Below are 20,212 nucleotides of genomic sequence, written 5' to 3'. Positions count from 1 at the left end.
GATGTGGAGGGATGGAGGGCACAGAAATGGGTCACAGGCACCTCTGTCTTCAGGAGAATATTAACAAGAGGCCACTTATGTCACAAACTGAAACGCAGAATGAAATCACACACAGGCTTCTGAGCAGAGAGAGCAGGCTCTTGCAGGAAAACAAGGATGGGGGCAGGGGAGTGTTCACCTTTTCAAGAGAGCCAGAGCAGGTGCTGGGGGACTGTTTTCCAGATAAAATTATTACGTGTTCAATGCCACAACAAGTCCCTTTTCCCAGCAGAATGGATTTTCTGGAAGGTAACCAGATCCACAGGCGGGACACAAGCTTCCGGCCTTGCCCTGTCCCCAAGGAACCATCCACCAGGCGCTGGCGGGTTCCAGCGGCAAACTTAATTAAGGCAAAGACAGTGATGGTAAGCACCAGGAGAAAAATGAAATGCCCCGCACTGTTGCAAATGAAGCCATTAAAGAACTGAGTAATGAATCTGCCATGTGCGATTGAATCTGGGGGGAAGGACCCAGATGGAGGAAAGCAGAGTTCTGCAAGTGTAAGAAATAATACACTCCCTCTAAGAGACTCTTGCTCTAAGCAACATTTTTCCCCAGGCTCTCTCTCCCACCCCCTCTGGTAGAGGGGGTAGGGGGTGACGGCAGCGAGGGGATATGTCCAGGATCGCAGCAGGTGTAACAGCAGAGGTCCATTTGCAGCTCCAGAAGCAGCCTCCTCACTGTTTTCTGAACAGCATCCAACATAGCCTAGTCTTTTTAGTCCACCGGCTGATGCTTTGAAGCAGTTGGCCCTAGAAGGCAGGGTGCCAGGCTGCTTACTGCTCCATTACAGCAAGGGGAAAATGTCCTCAACTTTGGGTGTGCAAACAGTAGAAAGATGTGAACAAAAATGACTTAAAAACCTGGGAGAGGCTCACCACTGCTTGCGCACATCAACAAGCGTGACATATCAAGAATAGAAAGAACAGGCTTGTCACACACTGTGTATCTTCTGTATCTTCTCTATGGACAGGGAAATCTCAAGACACAAAGCCCTGCTTTGTAAATGATAAATCTATCTTGATCTGAGACTATCACTTAATAACTTGAAAGCACCAATGAATCCTGAATCCTGCAGACACTCTCTTTGATGACTGATTGCATCGTTATCAAAACAAGCAAGGTGCTAAGTTTTTCAATTTAGGCATATTGATTTTCTAAAATCTGGCCAAACACACACACACACACACACACACACACACACACACACACACACACACACACACGTCTGCCTATTGGATAACTGAGTTTCTTTTTGAAATCTAAAAGTTCCTGTAATTGACATATGATTTAATTAAAAAATTGATCTCAAACGTGGACACGATGCCTTTTAAAAATGTACTTATTTATTTGGAAAATCAGAGTTCCAGAGAGAAAAGAGCAGGAGAAGAATCGGAGAGCTTCCATTCGTTGGTTCTCTCCCCAGATGGCACAATGGCCAGCGCTGGGCTAATCCAAAGCCAAGAGCCTGGAGTTTCCTCTGGGTAAGGGTCCAAACACCAAGGCCATCTTCTGCTACTTTCCCAAGTACATTATCAGAGCGCTGGAGTGGAAGCAGAGCAGCAAGGGTACAAGCCTGCACCCATATGGGATGCTGGTGTCACAGGCGACGGGGTTACTGGCCCCTATGTATTGTTATAAAATCATTCTTGTTCGGGTGTTTAATGTACAGAAAACCACAGAACCCAGAGACCATAAAACGTGTAATAAGGACTGGCGTGTGGCACACAAGTTGAAACTGCTGCTTGTGATGTTGGCTCCCATGGCAGAACCTGGGGTGCAAATCCTTGCTGCTCTCTTTCTGATCCAGTGCCCTGATAATATGCCTGGAAAAGCATATTATCAAGTGAAAGACAGTCCAGGTACTTGTCCCCCTGCTGCTCACTGGGAGGCCCAGATGCAATTCCAGGCTCTGCCTTTAGCTTGGGACCACCCCGGCGGCTGCAGCCATTTGTGGAAATCAAGAAGCAAATGGAAGATCTCTCTCTTCCTCTCTCTTTCAAATAAATAAATAAATATATATTTTTTTAAAAAACTGATAATTTTGTTGGAGGGAACTTTGTTTATTTGTTTGCTTGTTTTTATCAGATGGTAGATTTGCCACAAACCAGTGTCACCTGTGCAGCCCCTATGAATGCTGGGAGTGATGAGGCATGACAAAACTGTCCCGTTGGGGAGAGGGAACCAGGCTGCCTTTCTATATTAACATTTTTCAAAAATTGCTAAGTCACTTAAAGAGAACTCAGAAGAGACTGTATTTCCAAGGCTAAAGTAATTTGTGACAATGTCCCTCTTTTCCCCATTGCAAATAAAGATTTGTCTTCTGCCAGATTGTATACGTTAAAAAACTGTGTTTTTGTTATTTGAAAGGCAGATTTACAGAAAGGTAACTATCTCATGTCTACTACTTCACTTCCCAAATGGCTGCAATGGCCAGAGCTGGGCCAGGATGAAGCCGGGAGCCAGGAGCTTTCCCTGGGTCTCCCAGGGGGTGCAGGGGCCCAAGCGTTTGGCCATCTTTCACTGCTTTCCCAGGCGAATTAGCAGAGACCTGGATCAGAAGTGGAGTAGCCAGGACTCGAACTGATGCCTTTGTGGGAGGCTGTTACTGCCGATGGCAACTTTCCAAGTGCTGCCTCTCATGTGCACGTCAAGATGGCCCCCAAATAACATCCTCTCCGAGGCCAGCCTAAACCCTCCTCTCTGGCTCTGCTTTTCAGTTGAGAAAATAGTTAGCAGCCAGTCCCCTCTTTCTGTTGCTTACCAAAGTCTACAAGGATTTGAGAACCTTGCACAGATGAGAGGACCAACTCTGAATTCCTTGCAGTTCTGGTTTCAGAATGAGTGAAACAGTTGGGGAAAAAAAGTTCCCTCCTGGCTTTGTGTAAATAGCTCTGCCACTCAGAATTAGAACTCTCCAACAGAATGCCCACTGACGCTGTTACTTACCAGGATTAAGTGCCACTGTCCTCCTAGAGACCAGAGGGGCAGGCCTGCTCTTGACTGAAGGCCAAAGCAACATGGCCCAATTCCTACACTGAAGTATTCACACGACAAATGTTGTCTTGTTTCTGATAGACTTCTGTGTACAATTCTGGTTCGTGAAAGTACCCATGAACTCTGGTCATAGGCAGCCTATCACTAAAGTCAGAAAAAGCATGAAAAAAAATGCTGTTAAATAATTCAACAAGGAGACTCTCGTCTCTGTTTACATTGCCTGGCAGACAACACAAAGAGAAAAAAGCAAGAGGAGTGTGTTGCCTCAGATGCTCCGACAAGCCAACACAACAGCCGCCCAAAAACAAGCTCTCCAGAAGCGCCACTGGTGTGGGGTTGGCATCGTGCCCAGCAGGGTCAGCCTCCACCTGCAACCTGGGCATGCCATATCAGCGTGTGTATGAACGCTGGCTACTCTTATTCCAACCCAGCTCCCTGCTAATGTGCCTGAGAAAATACAGAAAATGGTCCCCCCGCCCCCATCCCCAACCAAGTGTGCTTGGTCCCCTGCCACCTACGTGGGAGACCCACACAGAGTTCCAGGCTCCTGGCTTTGGTCTGGCCCAGCCCTGGCCCTTGTGGCCATTTGGAGAGTAAAGCAACAGATCTTTCTCTTGTTCTCTCTCCCTGTCGCTCTGCCTTTCAAACAGATTTTTTTAAAAGTAAATTTTAGAACAAACAACATGAAAAACCTCTGGGGACAGAGGGACATCTAGCTGTACCCTTCCTTGGGGACAAAGCTTTTTCTTGTCCTTCTAAAGAACAAAGTGGATTAGTTACCACTCTTCCTGCGTGGGACTGTAGGTTATTTTCTCAGACACCCAAGGTCAATCATGGTTAAAAGCCTGGGTCAGCTCGGAGGAAGACAAAGACAGAGTCATAGGGTGGGGCCAGAATCACTTTCTCAAAAAATCAGTGTTTACTTCTGTGGCTAAAATGTAAAAGAATCGTGTCTGGCGCAGAGGAAGAGAGCCAGCAGACCCCGGTAAACAGGCTATCTGGGATCAGATGGAAACATGTTCCTGCCCATCCCTCGCTCTTATCCACCCAGCACATCAGCCAACTTAGATAAGGAGCCTGTGACTCCAGTCCTCCCTGGGTGGCCCATTCCAGGGGTCTCCCAGTGTCCTCTGAAAGCTTTCTAAATCATACCCTGTTTTTAGAACCCTCCTGTCCCGCCTGCCCAGTGTTCCTTTCGGCCCTTTCACTCTGCACCCTGCAATTAAAAACTCTTTGCTGGGACTCGGCTGTTCCCGCACAGCAGCCTGGAGACTCACAGGCTTACCGTGGTGGACTCTGCTAACCCACGTGCAGGTTCTCCAAGGTGCCAGTGCACAGAGACACAGTTCCCAGCCCCCGCACGAAAGCCCTTGAATCCCTGGCTGCTCCTGTCCCCCACACTTCGGAGGGCATCCCTTGTCCTGACGCATGTACATCCAACATGCCCTACTCTAGGCCTGGATTTGACCCCACCCTCTAATCTCAGAACAGTTCTCATTTTTTGCAAAATTTGTTAGGTTATCCCCCTGTGGGCTTGTCTAAGCCCTAATTTTTCTTTCTTTCTTTCTTTGTTTTTTTTTATTTGATGCACCCTTCCAGAGACCTGGTAAGCACCACAAGTAGAAGACCCATTTGTCATCTTTCTCCATCTTTTCTGAAGCTCCTCACGTGGTGATTTGGCCACAGTGAACACAAAGATTGTTGTGGCTTGATTTGATTCAAACGTTCATCTCAGAAAAGGCACAGCATTGGAAGTTTGAATTGGGTCCATTCCAATTATTTGGGGAGAAATGATGTGAAATTCTCCCACAAGGTCACGCAAATACCCCGTCTGTGAGGCTTGTATTCTTGCCTTTATGTTGTGCCTGTGGTGCTGTGGAAAGAGCAGTATTCCCACCAACTTCAAAAGCAGCTCCCTGCTTGACGCGGCTCTGTGGGGGCATCGAACAAGAAGAGAAACAGGTTCCACATGTTGGAAGAACCTCATGTAACCCAGGCAACATCCAATCTCCTTCCGCAGGACTCTCACTTCCATTTATCTGTCTTACGCATGTCACACGTGCCAAGTCATCATTTTATGTATCTTCAAAAGAGGTGATTAATTATCTCCCGATTAAACAGAATGAAGAAATGAGAATGTACTGTATAGGGCAGTTCTTCTTCAGCATGCAGCCTTTCATTTTTCACCAGAGACCTGCTGGCCATGGCTCCATTTGGACCTCAACCAACACAGACTAAAATCAAAGAGCAGAACAAGGCAAGTGACTCATTCTCCAATAACCTCCCTTCTGGGGTATCGGGACTCAAAGACACACAACACTTCAGAGTTCACGGTGAGGGGTGTGCACCTTGCAGAGTGTCCCTGAAAGATCCATGCAAGCAGTGCAGGCTTCCTCCGAGTGAGAGATACCGACTCTGACAGTGATTACCACTTCTGCCTTCCCAGCAAGCATTCCCATCCAGCACTGGGTCCCAGCAAGGACACGGTGGCAACAACAGCAAAAGACATTATGTTCCAGGGAAACATGTCTCAGATCAGGAACCACAGGTTAAGAGCTAAGGACCCTGGCCACCTAGCTTCTCAGATAAATACTGCCCGTTGGAACCAACTGCACATTCAGGTTGTGAAGCTCACGTGCCAGTGGCGAGTGGGGCAGTGCATTGTCTGTGACACCCCGTGAGAACCCGAGTTCTCCACAGTTCATTATAAGTGCTGTTTGCCCACCAGCCCAGAGGCAGGAAGGGGGCTTACCCTCAGGGAGGATGACTTCTGCTTCCTCCTGGCCACTCAGGTCTCCCTCCTGCAGGTTGAGCTCGCCTTGCTCCGCTATGCCATTGAGGGTGGACAGCTGGCCATTCTTCTGCAGGAGCTGTGGGAAGATAAAGCCATGTCAATGCAATCATACTCTTCCAGACCAAGTGAGAAGCAATGCATTTGCTTCAGAATACAAGCTCCTTCAAGGAGAAATACAGAGTAATGGGGGCCCGACAGCAATGCAGATACTAAGTATCACATTTGTCTGAAAGATTCAGCTACCTTACAAAAGGCTTACAAAGGAGTGTTATCATCCAGCAAATAGGGGCTACAATCTGCACAAATGTGTGTACTAGTCATTCATTCATCCCATCATTGACTCATCATTCATTCATTCACAGCACGCAGAAAGCATGCTCACCATTCCAGGTTAAGGGCGAGCCAGCAATAAGTTGGTCAGATGTGAGCCCTATGGCTCTGAGATCACACACTGCTACAGAATGCAGATTTCTAAAACATGGCTTTGACTTCCTTGTCTGCTTGTGATTAGACTGCAATACGTAAATGATAGTGTGTCCCCCTTGGGCTAGAAGGCAGACACCCAACACGAAATAATCACAGGACTGCAGCTATGGCAAGTTTCATGAAGGAGACAGCTGAAGAGCAAAAGACGATAACTTGAGGGAGCTCACCCAGACCAGGGCTTCTCTAAGACGGGAGGGGAGGGCTGGGACCTGGGTCGCCCGGCACAGTGGCTGTGCCAGGAAAGGTAGGGAAAAGCCCAGGAGAGAGGTGAGGTAGAGGGCCCAGTGCTATGGCTTAATTGGCTAATCCTCCCACTGCAAGCCCAGGATTCCATGTGGGTGCTGGTTCGTGTCCCAGCTGCCCCACTTCCCATCCAGCTCCCAGCTTGTGGCCTGGGGAAGCAGTAGAGAATGGCCCAAAGTCTTGGGATCTTGCACCTGTGTGGGAGACCCGGAGGAAACTCCTAGCTTCTGATCAGCTCAGCTTTGGCCATTGCGGCCATTTAGGAAGTGAACCAGCGGAGGGAAGATCTCTGTCTCTCCTTCTCTATGTGAACCTGTCTTTCCAGTGAAAACAAATAAAGATATATATTTTTAATATTCTTGTTGATGATCACATAGTTCATTAGGGCAGTATGGGTCCAAAGTTAGGAGAAAGTAGATGAGGCCATTGTTTGCATATTTTCTTCTTTCTTCTTCATGTGTCAGGGGAAGGGAGTGCATCAAGATGCGGGGATGGGGAACAGCCACCTGATGTCATCCCAGGGTCCCCGGTGTGGAGCACACACCGAGCGTTCTGCTTAGGTGATTTTGCTAATTCTGAAATGCTGTCAATCTCGCCGCTCCAATGATGAAGAAATTCTCCCAAGGTCTGTTGGCTGACACGGTCCGCCTTAGAGTCTCCATTCGCCCAGATATTCGCTGTGCCCTGCCCTCCTTCCCCTGCCACAGTACCAGATGTCCTCTGCAGGCTCCAGTGCACTGTCCGATCCTGCATGTGCATCTGGGCATGCCGTCCACCCCTCCATCCAAGCCACTGAGTAGGACCAGCTCTGCTACATGCACGCCATGTTCAGACCACAGATCCTGTAATTCCCCTGACAGTTGGAGCTCTGAGTGCAGTGGTTTAGTTGGGGGAATCGCTGGCTGAGCCCCAGCTGAATCCTGGCTGCCCCACTTCCCATCCAGCTCCCTGCTTGTGGCCCAGGAAAGCAATAGTGATGACAAAGCCTTGGGACCCTGCACCACATGGGAGACCCAGAAGAAGCTCCGGTCTCCTGGCTTTGGACTGAATCAAGTCTGGCTCTTGCAGCCACTTGGGAAGTGAACCATTGGACAGATGATCTTCCTCTGTCTCTCCTTCTCTATGTGAATCCGTCTTTTTCCAGTGAGAAGAAATAAATCTTAAAAGGGGGGGGAGGGTAGAGCTAGAAGGTCCTAGAGTATTGAACTCAGTGTGTCCACAGCCCAGGGAACAAAGAGCTATCTGACACATGCATAGGCATTATGGCTCTTTCCTTAAACGTATTCCAGAAATGGTCACTGAACAACCCTCCTCCCGCGATGGCCTCCATGCTGATGTCATCAATTTCATGTTCAGTTATCTTTCTAATGCTCTTACCAGATGTAAAATGCTTTAAGCCAACTAAGAAGAACAAAATAACCGGTAGAAACCTAAAGATTTTGATCATAGTGTTTGGTTTGTACACCTTTCTCCCTAATCTTAAAACCATCAGGCAGGAACCATCATTTCCAGCTGGCAAGTTAGAGTCCCTGGTCACAGGGAGAGAAGGCTGTCCCCCACATGGAGGCTGGCGCCTTGGGGGCCCTTACATGTAGGCATGTGCTACGCTTTGAAGAACCTGTCAGTACACACAACGATGAAACGGCTTCAAGAAGGTTCTATGGTACCCAGCCTGACTGGTACAAAGAAATCGCAAAGCAGTCTACTCTCTGCCATCATTCCACTCTGCTTAGAGGCCCAGGGCTGACTCTGACCACACCACAGCTTTAGATGAGAGACTCAAAAGAACAGGGGGTTCAAGACAGCAAGCCCAGCAGCTCGAGTTGTGCTAAATTGATTTCACCTGGCTCGCCCCTACTCCCTGCAAAGCTGTCCTTCAGCTGCCCGATTCTCCTTCTGAAATAACACCGCTGTACTTTCCTACTTAGATTACAGAGGGAGGACTTGGCTTCAAAATGTTCATGCTGGGTCCATATATTAAACAGAACACTCAGATTACGTTTCCACTTAAAGGCTTCTCCTACCAAAATATGAAAGATGGGAATTTTAAACGGAACCTGAAGACAAAGGCAAGAAGCAGAGGGGCGGTGTCTCCACAGGGCCCGTCCACAAAAGCATCAGGGAGCTTTAAGTGTCATTAGTCACAGGCTCAGGTTAGAAGCAACACGATGAATAACGTGAAAAAGAGCCAGGGCAGGCCAGCAAGAAGCTTCTGTTACAGGGGACAACATGGAAACCTAGTGGATCTTAACGCTAGGAAATGCTGAGGTGTGCATCACAATATGGCAAACCAAATGGGGAACATGAGAAGGGCACTCCAACATCTCAACTTCAATACAATCTAGTCTGGCCAACTGTGGCCCTAGCGGGGAACCAGAACTCTGCCTTTCCACAGAGTTCTGAGTTCTAAGGAGTTTTGATCAATTCTTGAGCGTTTCCTTGTCATTCTTTGCAGATTGTTCAATTTCAGTTATCTTCACTTTGGAGCCAGTTTTTTTTAAATATTTATTTATTTTTATTGCTAAGTCAGATATACAGAGAGGAGGAGAGACAGAGAGGAAGATCTTCCATCCGATGATTTACTCCCCAAGTGACCGCAAAGGCCAGTGTTGTGCCAACCCGAAGCCAGGAGCCAGGAATCTCCTCCAGGTCTCCAACACGGGTGCAGAGTCCCAAGGCTTTGGGCCATCCTCAACTGCTTTCCCAGGCCCTAAGCAGGGAGCTGGATGGGAAGTGGAGCTGCTGGGACTAGAACCGGCACCATATGGGATTCCGGTACATTCAAGGGGAGTACTTTAGCCAGTAGGCCACCACTCTGGGCCCAGGAGCCAATTTTTTTTAAAGATTTATTTTTTTTTATTGCAAAGTCAGATATACAGAGAGGAAGAGAGACAAAGAGGAATATCTTCCATCCGATGATTCACTCCCCAAGTGGCTGCAATGGCTGGAGCTGAGCCGATCTGAAGCTGGGAGCCAGGAGTTCTTCCGGGTCTCTCACAAGGGTGGGATCCCAGCACTCGCAAATTGAGGACTTTAGCCGCTAGGCCACCGTGCCAGGCCCAGGAGCCAAATTATAATTTCTTCATATAAAAAGGATGTCTGGATATCGGCATGATTTTCCCGCTACTCTTTCAGAAATACTATATCGACACAGCAAAGTACAACATGTGATAGAGCCTTCCAAATCGAGACTAGAGATTGGTGTTGTGGCACAGTGGGCTGATCTTCTGCCTGTGATGCTAGCATTCCATATGAGTGAGTACTGCTCGAATCCTGGTTCCTCCATTTCTGATCCAGCTCTCTGCTAATGTAGTTGAGAATCAACAGAAGATGGCCAAAGTGCTTGGGCCCCTAGAACCTATATGGGAGGCCTGGACGGAGTTCCAGGCTGCTGGCTTCAGCCTGCTCCAGCCCCGGTTATTGTGGGGAGTGAGCCAACGGATGAAAGATCTCTCACTCTCTCTTTGTCTCTCTGTGTGTTTAATTTTCCCTTTCAAATACATCCTAAAATCCGATTCCTTCCTTCAATATGATAATAAATAAATTATGGAGTCATCATTTGTAATGACTGGAATAACTATTCTGGAAAACACTCGATGCCTGTTAGCTTTGTTTACAGACAATGTATGAGAGTGACATCACGGAGACTGAGCAGCAGTGTAGTTTATGATATACACAGCTGGGTCCAACAGGTGTACGACATGACCCAGGAGTGATGGCTGGGTAGGCACGTGCAGCCCATGACACATGTATCAACACTCCACACAAGCGGGAGACCTCGTTCTGGGGCATATTCTGGCTTTTCCACCACTCTGACCTTGTATTTTCGTAAAATCTCGTGTGTCCATGAAGATGGAGGACTTGTCTTTTCCACATTTCCTGCAGCACTCCCAGCCTTATGCATAGCTTACATGTCACCAGAAACTCAGGCACGCAGAGTTAAGAGGTTAGTCAGCTCTGCGCCCAACAAGTCTAAGCCGTGTTTGCTCAAGTCCACTCAGTCTTTTCCATGTGCAACCAAAACACTGACGACACCTCTTTCCCATCCGCGCCTGACTCAATGCCTGGCTCCGCCCCCTGGACTCCAGCGGCCGGTGAGCGCTTGGCTCCGCCCCCCGGACTCCAGCGGCCCGTGAGCGCCTGGCTCCGCCCCCGGACTCCAGCGACCCGTGAGCGCCTGGCTCCGCCCCCCGTGCTCCAGTGGCCCGTGAGCGCCTGGCTCCGCCCCCCGTGCTCCAGCGACCCATGAGCGCCTGGCTCCGCCCCCGGACTCCAGCGACCCGTGAGCGCCTGGCTCCGCCCCCCGTGCTCCAGTGGCCGGTGAGCGCCTGGCTCCGCCCCCGGGCTCCAACGGCGGTGAGCGCAGCCCCTGGGAGGTGGTGGTGACGGCCCACGTGGTTGAGTTCCCTGCCATACGCCTGAGACACCCAGATACACCGTGTTCAACTTCAGGTCCTGCAGCTGCTGCAGACATGTGAGAACGAAACCAACAGTGGAAACTCTTTTATCTGCCTCTCACATAATTAAATAGAAATGTTATATATAAGATAAAAATGGTGAATACATGCTGTTTTATGATCTTAATAGTTCCATACATGGAGGATACTTTTCTTTCTTTTTAAAGACGGACTTAATTGTATGAAAAGCAGGGGGCTGGGCCAACGTGGGAGCCTGGAACTGCATCCAGAGCTCCCACATGCGTACCTAAGCCTGCTGTTGCTGCTTTCCCAGGCGCCTGAGCAGAACACAGAGCTTAAGTGGAGGAGCTGGGATTCGAACTGGTGCCTGCAGGGGAGATTTGCATTTCAGGTGGTGGCTTAATCCACTCCGTGCAACAAAGTGGCCTTGCGGGCATGCTTCTTTCTCAATAAATGTGTTATGCTTGTTTCTGCAGCTCGAATGGCTACAGAGGACAGGATTTATGCAAGGTTCTACCCTGCTAGACCCTAAAGGATGAAGGACTCAGCCCAATGGCAAGAGGGATGCTCAGCGGGAGAGCCACACGAGGCTCTGGGAGAAGAGAAGAGCGAAGCATCCTCACGGAGCTTCTGCTGTCCATCTCCAACTGGGTTTCATGAATACATTTATGTCTTGGGGGAGCTGGACTTGAGCGTCTCCTTACACTTAAATATGGTAAGCACCAGCAAACCCGCTTTCCCACTGGATTTGTTCTTCAAAAAGCATAAATGTCTCCTTTGAACAATCAAGCCCTCAATGTTCTCAGGCTTAGATCCTTTGAGTGGGTCAGCCAGAGTTTATTCCCATCAAGTGTTACCACATTACAACTACAAAAGCATTCAAAAAAACACACAGAAAAACCCTCAAATGTTTCCAGCCAATGTTTTCTTCTCATATCTGCAAGAACCACCGCCGAAAACACCCAAAATGATAGCCAAGGAATTGCAAAAAACAACAAAACACAACAAAAAAACTACCACGTTCTGTCTTTCCCCTTTTCTCCACAGGACAGCCCCTAACGGGCTCTTAGCAGAACCCCCTTAGCAGGGTAAGTGGGGGGACAGCAAGTTCTCTAACGGTTGTGTGAAAGAGTGAACCATAGGATGAGCTCTGCGCAGGTGTCAGGATGCTGGGGGTGGAGGAGGGGCGCCCTCTCAGATAACGACCATTCGTACCACCCAGGGATGCTGCCAGGTCTTCATTCTCATTGGCTGCCCAGCTCAGGTGGGCTTGGCCTGCCATTCCAGTGCACTCCATGCTCCCTGTGCTGTAAAACTCAAAAACAGAACTGCTAGGCCCGGCACGATGGATCCTATATGGACACAGGTTCTGATCCTGGCAGCCCCACCTCCCATCCAGCTCCCTGCTTGTGCCTGGGGAAGCAGTCAAGGAGAGCTCAAAGCCTTGGGTCCTGCACCCACGTGGGAGACCCGAAGGAGGCTCCTAGCTCCTGGCTTTGGATCAGATCAGCTCCGGCCGTTGCAGTCACTTGAAGAGTGAATCACTGGATGAAATGCTTCCTCTCTGTCTCTCCTCCTTTCTTTATATCTGTCTTTCCAATAAAAATACAAGAAATCTTAAAAAAAAAAAAAAAGCAGAACTTCTAAGAGGTCAGAACTGGGAAGGAACTGGAAATCAACAAGGACGCACACACTCACAAAGGACCAGGACAAAAAGGATACACGAGGGCCTGCCAAGGCCTGGAGAAATCCTGTCAAGAAAACTCTTCCAGGCACCGCTTCTCTCATTCTAATCATAATGTTTATTTTATTTTTTAAATTTTTAATAAAAGATCTTCTAAAGATTTATTTATTTTTTTTTATGTGCATGCAAGATGAGGACTTTAGCCTCTAGGCTACCGCGCCAGGCCCCTAATGATCACATTTTAAAAGTGAACATTGAAAAATGTCCATCAGTAGAAAATATCACAGTATAGATAGTAAACAGGGGACAGTGCTGTGGACTATCAGGTTAAGCAACGACCTAGAGTGTCAGCATACTGTGTGCACCCGGGGTTGGAGTTCCAGCTGCCCTACTGTGATCCAGTTCTCTGCTAATAGATCTGGCAAGATATGTTAACAGAAGGTAGCCCATGTGCTGGGGCCCCTGCACCCCTGCACCCCTGCACCCCTGGCAGACCTGGAAGGAACTCGTGGCTCCTGCCTTCAGCCTGGTGCCATCCCGGCCACTGAGGCCATGTGGAGAGTGACCTAGCGGATGGAGCTGGGTGAGAGAGTCACAGCCAGGACTCAAACTGCCACTCTGACGGGAAGTGTGTGAGCTTAACCCACCGTGTCACAACATTTCCAAGTCCCGCGGCATGCGTCTGCCCTGAGGGCGCCATGCCCGCACTCAGCATGTGTGGATTTTGGAGATTTCAGATTAGGGATGCTCCACTAACAGTTAGCTTTCATTGTTTTGATTATTTACTTGTTCACAACAAGCCAATTCTTTTTTCCCTGTCCACTTTCCTCTCTGAAACAAGAGCTCCAGGAGTTCCTGTCTGTATTGTTCCTGACCAGAACTCAGCAGAACAAAAACTTCTAAAAGAATTTATTTAGTTTTATTGGAAAAGCAGATTTATAGAGACGAGAGACAGAGGAAACGATCTTCCTCTGTGTGCTGGTTCACTCCCCGAGTGGCCACAAAAGCTGAAGCTGAGCCGATCCAAAGCCAGGAGTCAGGCGCTCTCTCCAGATCTCCAAGGCTTTGGGCTAGCCTCTACTGCTTTCTCAGGCCAGAAGCAGGCAACAGGAAGGGATGCACGCAACCATGACACAAACCAGTGCCCATATGGAATCCAGCGCTTGCAAGGCAAGGATGTAGCCACTGAGCCACCCACCAGGCCCAGCACAAAAACTTCTAATTCCTCCAGTTTACTAGGCCTGGTTAGCAGAATGGGCAATGTATAAAAAAATCTAAATGGAGAGAGCCACCTGGATGGAAAATTCCCTCCTTCCTTCTTTCTTTCTACTATTAGAAGTAGGGGGAAAGAGCAGACAGCACAGAGCATGCAAGACCTGGGTTGAAGACCAAGCACCCCTTAGTTGTGGATCCTAATTTACAAACTGAGACCAACGCTGCTCTGGCCTTCCGATTGTTTCAATGAGCAGTGCTGGGGGAAGCTGGCTCTCTCCGCACTGAGGGGTTCTCCATGGCCACTACACAGTCTTGATCCATTTGATCAAATCAAGGCATAGCTTTCCCTAAGGTCACCTTGTATAAATTGTCCTCATTGTCATGTTTTTTTTAAGATTTATTTTTATTATTTTTTTTGTTGGAAAGGCGGATATACAGAGAGGAGAGACAGAGAGGAAGATCTTCCGTCCGATGATGCACTCCCCAAGTGAGCACAACGGGCCAATACTATGCCGATCCGAAGCCAGGAGCCTCCTCCGGGTCTCCCACGCGGGTGCAGGTTCCCAAAGCTTTGGGCCGTCCTCCACTGCTTTCCCAGGCCACAGGCAGGGAGCTGGAAGGGAAGCGGGGCTGCCGGGACTAGAACCGGCGCCCATATGGGATCCCGGGCGTGCAGGGCGAGGACCTTTAACCACTTGTGCCACCACGCTGGGCCCTCATTGTCATGTTTTAAAAGAGTTTCCGTGAGGCAGCCTCAGAGCTGGATCTCAGCAATGAGATGACAGTGGAATCCAACCAATCAGACACAGCCCTGACCGGAACACCCGTCATGAAGTGTGATCATGCAGTCTTGCAGGTGACACAGGCCACCAGCTACAGCCTTGAGCTAGACTTGGTCACCGGAGGACAGCGGCTGAAGACACGGATGCTGTTTTCCTGGGGTTCGGCGTGAGTTTAGATCCTGAAGCTGCAATGGGCAGTTACCTGGCTGTAAGAGAGTCACCATCATGCCCCCGCATGCACAGACCCATCTCCAGGCCGTGCAGTGCACTGAAGCCACCCAGCAGGATGACTCAACGGCCAACCGTCATTACAGCCGCGACTCCCCCCTTCCCTCCTCTTCCCTCTCTTCTCTCATGTTCATGAATGTGAAAGGCAAAGTTAAAGACACATGTATCTTCCATCCGCTGGTCCACTTGCTAAGTGGCCACAATAGCAGGGGTGGGGACAGAGAGAAGCCAGGAGCCTGGAACTTCCTCTGGATCTCCCTCGAGTGGCAGGGACCAAGAACCTAGGGCCGTCTTCCACTACTTTCTCAGGTGTGTTAGCAAGAGCTGGATCGACAGTGGAGCAGCTGGCATCACAGCTGGGAACTTAACCCACATAACTCAGTCCTGGAGACATTTTTATATGCTTTTAAAAAGCAAATGAATTTTAAAATTAAAACCAGACTAAATAAGATTGAAAATGTTGATTACAGCCAAGGATGGCGACAGGGGCATATTTACATTATTCTCTATTTTTGTGCATACTTAAGAATTTTCCAGAGTTAGAAGGACAGAAGGTTTTCTCACATGAAGCTTCCTAGAATTCAACTTTGGGGTACAGACAACAAACTGTACAGTGGATAAAACATCACGATCAATCAAATGTCAACCGCTTTCTATTTGAAATAGTGAAACGCCTCAACCCTTAGCACCGACATGATTTTTATTTCGCTCAAGACACAAGTGAGCAGGACAAGGGCACCCAGGAACATACATTTATATTCCTTAAATTTTAGAAAGATTTCAACCGATCGGTACAAGACAAATGGGAGGAAACCTTTAACTGACGAACAGAAAAAAGATTCCACTTCTCAAGTTGTAGAATTGTTATCAAAATCAGGAGCAAAAGCTCTCTCTGACCACATGAACCTGAGCCGAGCCCACAGCCTGGGCAGGCGTGACTCCCGTGACCTCAAAGAGTGCCTCTCTCCTTGCAAGTGACCTTTGGCCACCTTCCCATCTCGGTCTTCCCCGGGGCAGAGGAAACAGGGCCTCCTCCAAACACAAAATGCCAATTCTTTCCTTATTGTTGTTTGTTGTTATTTGTTTGAAAGACAGGTCACAAAGAGAGAGATTTTATCTGCAGGTTCCCTAACAGAATGGCCACAAAGGCCAGGGGTGAGCCAAGCGGAAAGTAGAAGCCTTGAACTCCATCTGGGCCTCCCACATGCAGGGGTGTACGAGGTTGCCTTTCCAGGTGTATCAGCAGGCAGCTGTATTCAAAGTGGAACACCCAGGCCTGGTGTGATGGCATAGTGGTTAAATTCCTTGTCTTGCATGCGCCAGGATCCCATATGGGCGCCACTTCTAATCCCAGCGGCCCTGCTTCTCATCCAGCTCCCTGCTCGGGGCCTGGGAAAGAAGCTGAGGATGGCCCAAAGCCTTGGGACCCTGCACCATTGAGACCTGGAAGAAGATCCTGGCTTCTGGCTTTGGATTGGCTCAGCTCCAGCCAATTCAGTCACTTGGGGAGTGAACCATTGGATGAAAGATCTTCCTCTATGTCTCTCCTCTCTGTATATCCGCCTTTCCAATAAAATAAATAGATAGATAAATAAAACTTTAAAAAGAAAGAAAGTGGAACAGCCAGGATTCAAGCTGGCACCCACAGGCAGTAGCTTAACCAGCTGCTCCACAATACCAGCCCTACTCAGGAAGTTCTGATCTTTATTTGGGGGGGGAGAGAGGGATTATTATTATCATTATTCTATTTTTAAGGCAGATTATAGAAAGGAGAAACAAAGATCTTCTTTCCACGTGCTGGTTCACTTCCCAAATGGCTGTAGCAGCCAGAGCTGAGATGATCCAAAGCCAGGAGCCTCTTCTAGATCACCCATGTGGGTACAAGGTCCAAAGGCTTTGAGCCATCCTCTGCTGCTTTACCAGGCTGAAGTCAGGGACCCGATGTGAAGTGAAGTAGCAGGAACACAAACTGGACTCTTTATGGGATGCTGGTACTTGTAAGAGGAGGATTAACCAACTGAGTCATTGTGCCAGCGCTGATCTTTAAATAAAATCACTGCTTTTCCACTGGTTTACTTAAGAGCTGAGGGTGGTGACTGGCTGGGCTAGGCATGGAATCCTCCAACACTCATGGGAGGATGAGTGGAGATGGGTACAGGCTAGGATTGTCCAGATTGCAGTCACTGCACCCAAGAATTGGGTGTGGGGCAGGCTGTCCTGGGAAAGAGTGCCTAGCACCTGCCGGAAGATGAGAGATCTGTGTCTGGGGGTGGACCCGGTGGGGAAACTTAGGAAACGCCTCTGGTGGGCCATAGCTCCCACTAGTGAGCATGTGAGTCAGGCCTTGGGTGTTGGTCAGGCTCATTAGGGTATCTCTACCCACTGGCAAGAGTGTGGGTTGGTTCTGGAGTGGGGACAGACCAGAAAACGCCAGGACAAATTTAGCTCACTGGCAAGTGCAGGAACCAGGCTGGAGTGCAGGCCATGCTAGGCTAGGTTATCACACCTACTGGTTTATAAGAGTCAGGGATGGGAGTAGACTGGGCAGAGCTATGCTGCAGTACCCACCAGCAAGAGTTGGAACTGGGGGCAGGTTGGACCAGGCCAGGCTGCTGCATCTGATGGCAAAGGCTAAAACAGGAGAAGGGCTGTGCTGAGGTGAATCGAAGCAACCGCTGGCACGCACAGGATCAGTGACTGGGAATAGGCCTGGTTGGGGAGCTAAAGAGATGCCCTGCTGGGTTGTGGTTCCCACTGATGAGCTCAAGGGCTGGAGTGGGGGCATCAATCTGGGCTGGACATGGCTGTGGTCTCTCTCAGCATGGGTGTACTGGGTCTGGGGTGTACCAGACTTGGCTAGACTCCAGCACCCACTGGTGCTCGTGAGAGCCAGGGTGAGTGTAGAACAGGTTGTGATAGGTTTTTGCTCCTGCTGAATCATGCAAGAGTTGTGTCAGGGTATGGACTAGATATGGCTGGGCTGTTAACACCCAACAGTAAGGACTTAAAGGGTGAGAGCCAGTTGGTCAAGGCTACTATTTCTGCCAGGAAGAAAGGAAGTGGACTACGCCAGCCCGGGCCAAGAACTCACTGGTGTGCACAAGATCTGCTGCTAGAAGGAGACCTGATAGAGAGGGCTTGGGAAACTACTTTATCAGGACACAGTCCCTACAGGTAAGCATAAGAACCAAGGCAGGGAGCATATCAGGTCAGGCCAGTTCATAGTACCCACCAGCATACGTATGAGTCAGGTCTAGGGGAAAGCCAGGCTGAGTCCATTCATAACACCCACTAGCAGATCTATGAACCAGGACGGAGTGTGAGACAGGCTGGCTTGGGTTGCAGCACCAGCCAGTTCACATTAGGGATGGGTCTGGGGGCTGGTTGAGCTGCATTAGACGGTAGCACCAGCCAGTGTGAGCTGGAACTGGGGGTGGGCTGGGCCAGGTCGGACTACAGCACCCACTGGCATATGTCAAGGTAAGATGGGCCATGCCAGACTGGGCCTGGTAGGGGAGATGTGGGGACTCCCCTGCTAAGCCACTGCTCCTGCTGGAGAGCATTAAAACTGGCACTGGGGGCAGACAAGGCTGAGCAAGGCTACAACACCTGTTGGCCTTCATGCGAACTGGGTTAGGGAGACAGCCAGACTGGGCTAATTGTATCCACTGGTGTATGCATGAACCAGAGTAAAGGAATGCTGATTGGGCTTTGCTGCAGCATCAGCTGGCAGGCGCTGGGACTGGGAGCAAGACATATCAAGCTAGGCTGCAGAAGGACCTGGAGAATGCGAGATCGGGGTAGGGAGTGGGTCCAGTAGGGAAACTATGGGCACTTCTCTGATGGCCTATAATAGTTCCCACTGGTGAGCAACAGAACCAGCACTGGTGGTGGGCGTGGCTAGATAGGCAGTGAAGCTGGAGGGTGGAGTTGGTTGGGTTTAGTTAGGCTTCAATGCTCAATGATGTGCATGAGAGCTGAATGGGATATGGGACCAATCTACTGCACACACAGGCTGGTAGGCATAGAAACCAGGGTTGGTGGCAGACCCAGTGGGTGGGGGTTATTAGGGGTCACTGACTGGGCTGCAGCTCCTGATGGTGTGTGGTAGGCTGGTTTGGGCAGGGATGTAACACCCATTGGTTTGCATAAGAGAAGGGGCTGGAGATAGATTTGATCTGGCAGTTGGCAACTATCAGTGTGTGTATAGGCTGATGTGGGTGACAGGATAATCTGGACCTCATACTGGCAGGAGCACATTGGAGTCAAGTCTGGAAACACCTCAGGTGAGATTTCTTTGAGGGTCCCAGCCAACTGGACTGATGGACTCGGAACTCTGACCACGGGGAGAGTGGCAGGACCTGTGATCCGACAACAGAGTACATGTGTCTGAATGGGACCGCCTCAGTTACTGAAAATGATGCAGTGGACAGCATATCCAGGTGCACAGGGAGGATATGGAAGCTCATTGGTGCCTGTGAAGCACATCTGATATCACAGCAGAGGAAGGAGGGCAGAACAAATTGGACAACCATCCTAAAGAAGCTTGACAATGAATTTCTGGGTGAATGGAGACTCTGGGATGAACTGTGTCAGCCAGGGGACCTTGGAAAGATTTGCTCATCCTTGGATCTGTGAGATCGACTGCATTCCGGAACTATCGAAACCACCTGAGTAGAACCCTCAGAACATGCGCCACATCAGGGACCCTGGGATGATATTGGCCTTTCCCCATTCCTGAGTACTGGGGCGGTTGGGAGGCTGGGTGTGGCTTCTCTTGTCTCCCCGCTCCACCCAGATACAGGAAGAAGATAGGGAAAGTGTGTAAATGGTACCCTCACTCGCTTTCCCCTAGTCCTCGACCCTTCTCACCCTGAATCAACTGTGTAAACTTCATCAAAACTAAAATTTGAAAAAAACCACTGTTGCTTGTTATTTCATTATCTTTCTTTCCACTCACGTCTAGACAAACAAAAAAAGACATAGCACCCTCAAAATCCCTTGCTGACTCATGACACAAGCATGCCTGAGTTCATCTAAGAGCCTCAGAAATGGAGACGGCATCACAGTAAAATCATTGAGAATCACTGTGGCTCCCTGGTCCCTGGCCACGTGCAGTGGGAAGAGCACTGCTGTCCACTGGCTGGACCTGCACGCCCTGGCTTCTATAGAATGTCCTGGGTCAAGAGATCTGACTTCCAGCCCATGGCCTTGCCAAGCAGAAGTGAAAACATTCACGCATCACCAACACTGGTCCAATCTCAATGCTTGATTGGTTTGGAGAACTTGGATTGTGTGGTGATTAGTATGGTCCATTTCATCCTGG

At 49.4% G+C, this 20,212-nt stretch overlaps 1 protein-coding gene across 1 annotated transcript in view; it reads right to left on the bottom strand.

Moving 5' to 3' along the window:
* Positions 1-20,212, bottom strand: part of AKAP12 (A-kinase anchoring protein 12) — a 94,857-nt gene that overhangs the window by 35,402 nt on the left and 39,243 nt on the right. The window contains exon 2 of the mRNA XM_040965464.1: positions 5,789-5,906. Within this exon, the coding sequence (XP_040821398.1) occupies positions 5,789-5,906 (118 nt within the window). The remainder of the gene's footprint in view (positions 1-5,788; positions 5,907-20,212) is intronic.

The sequence above is a fragment of the Ochotona curzoniae genome, unplaced genomic scaffold, assembly GCF_017591425.1.
Source record: "Ochotona curzoniae isolate NIBS_2020 unplaced genomic scaffold, NIBS_Ocur_1.0 scaffold_3890, whole genome shotgun sequence".
NCBI classification, from domain to species: Eukaryota; Metazoa; Chordata; class Mammalia; order Lagomorpha; family Ochotonidae; genus Ochotona; species Ochotona curzoniae.
The sequence above is the reverse complement of the archived record's forward strand: the minus strand, read 5'-3'. Positions and strand labels throughout refer to the sequence as shown.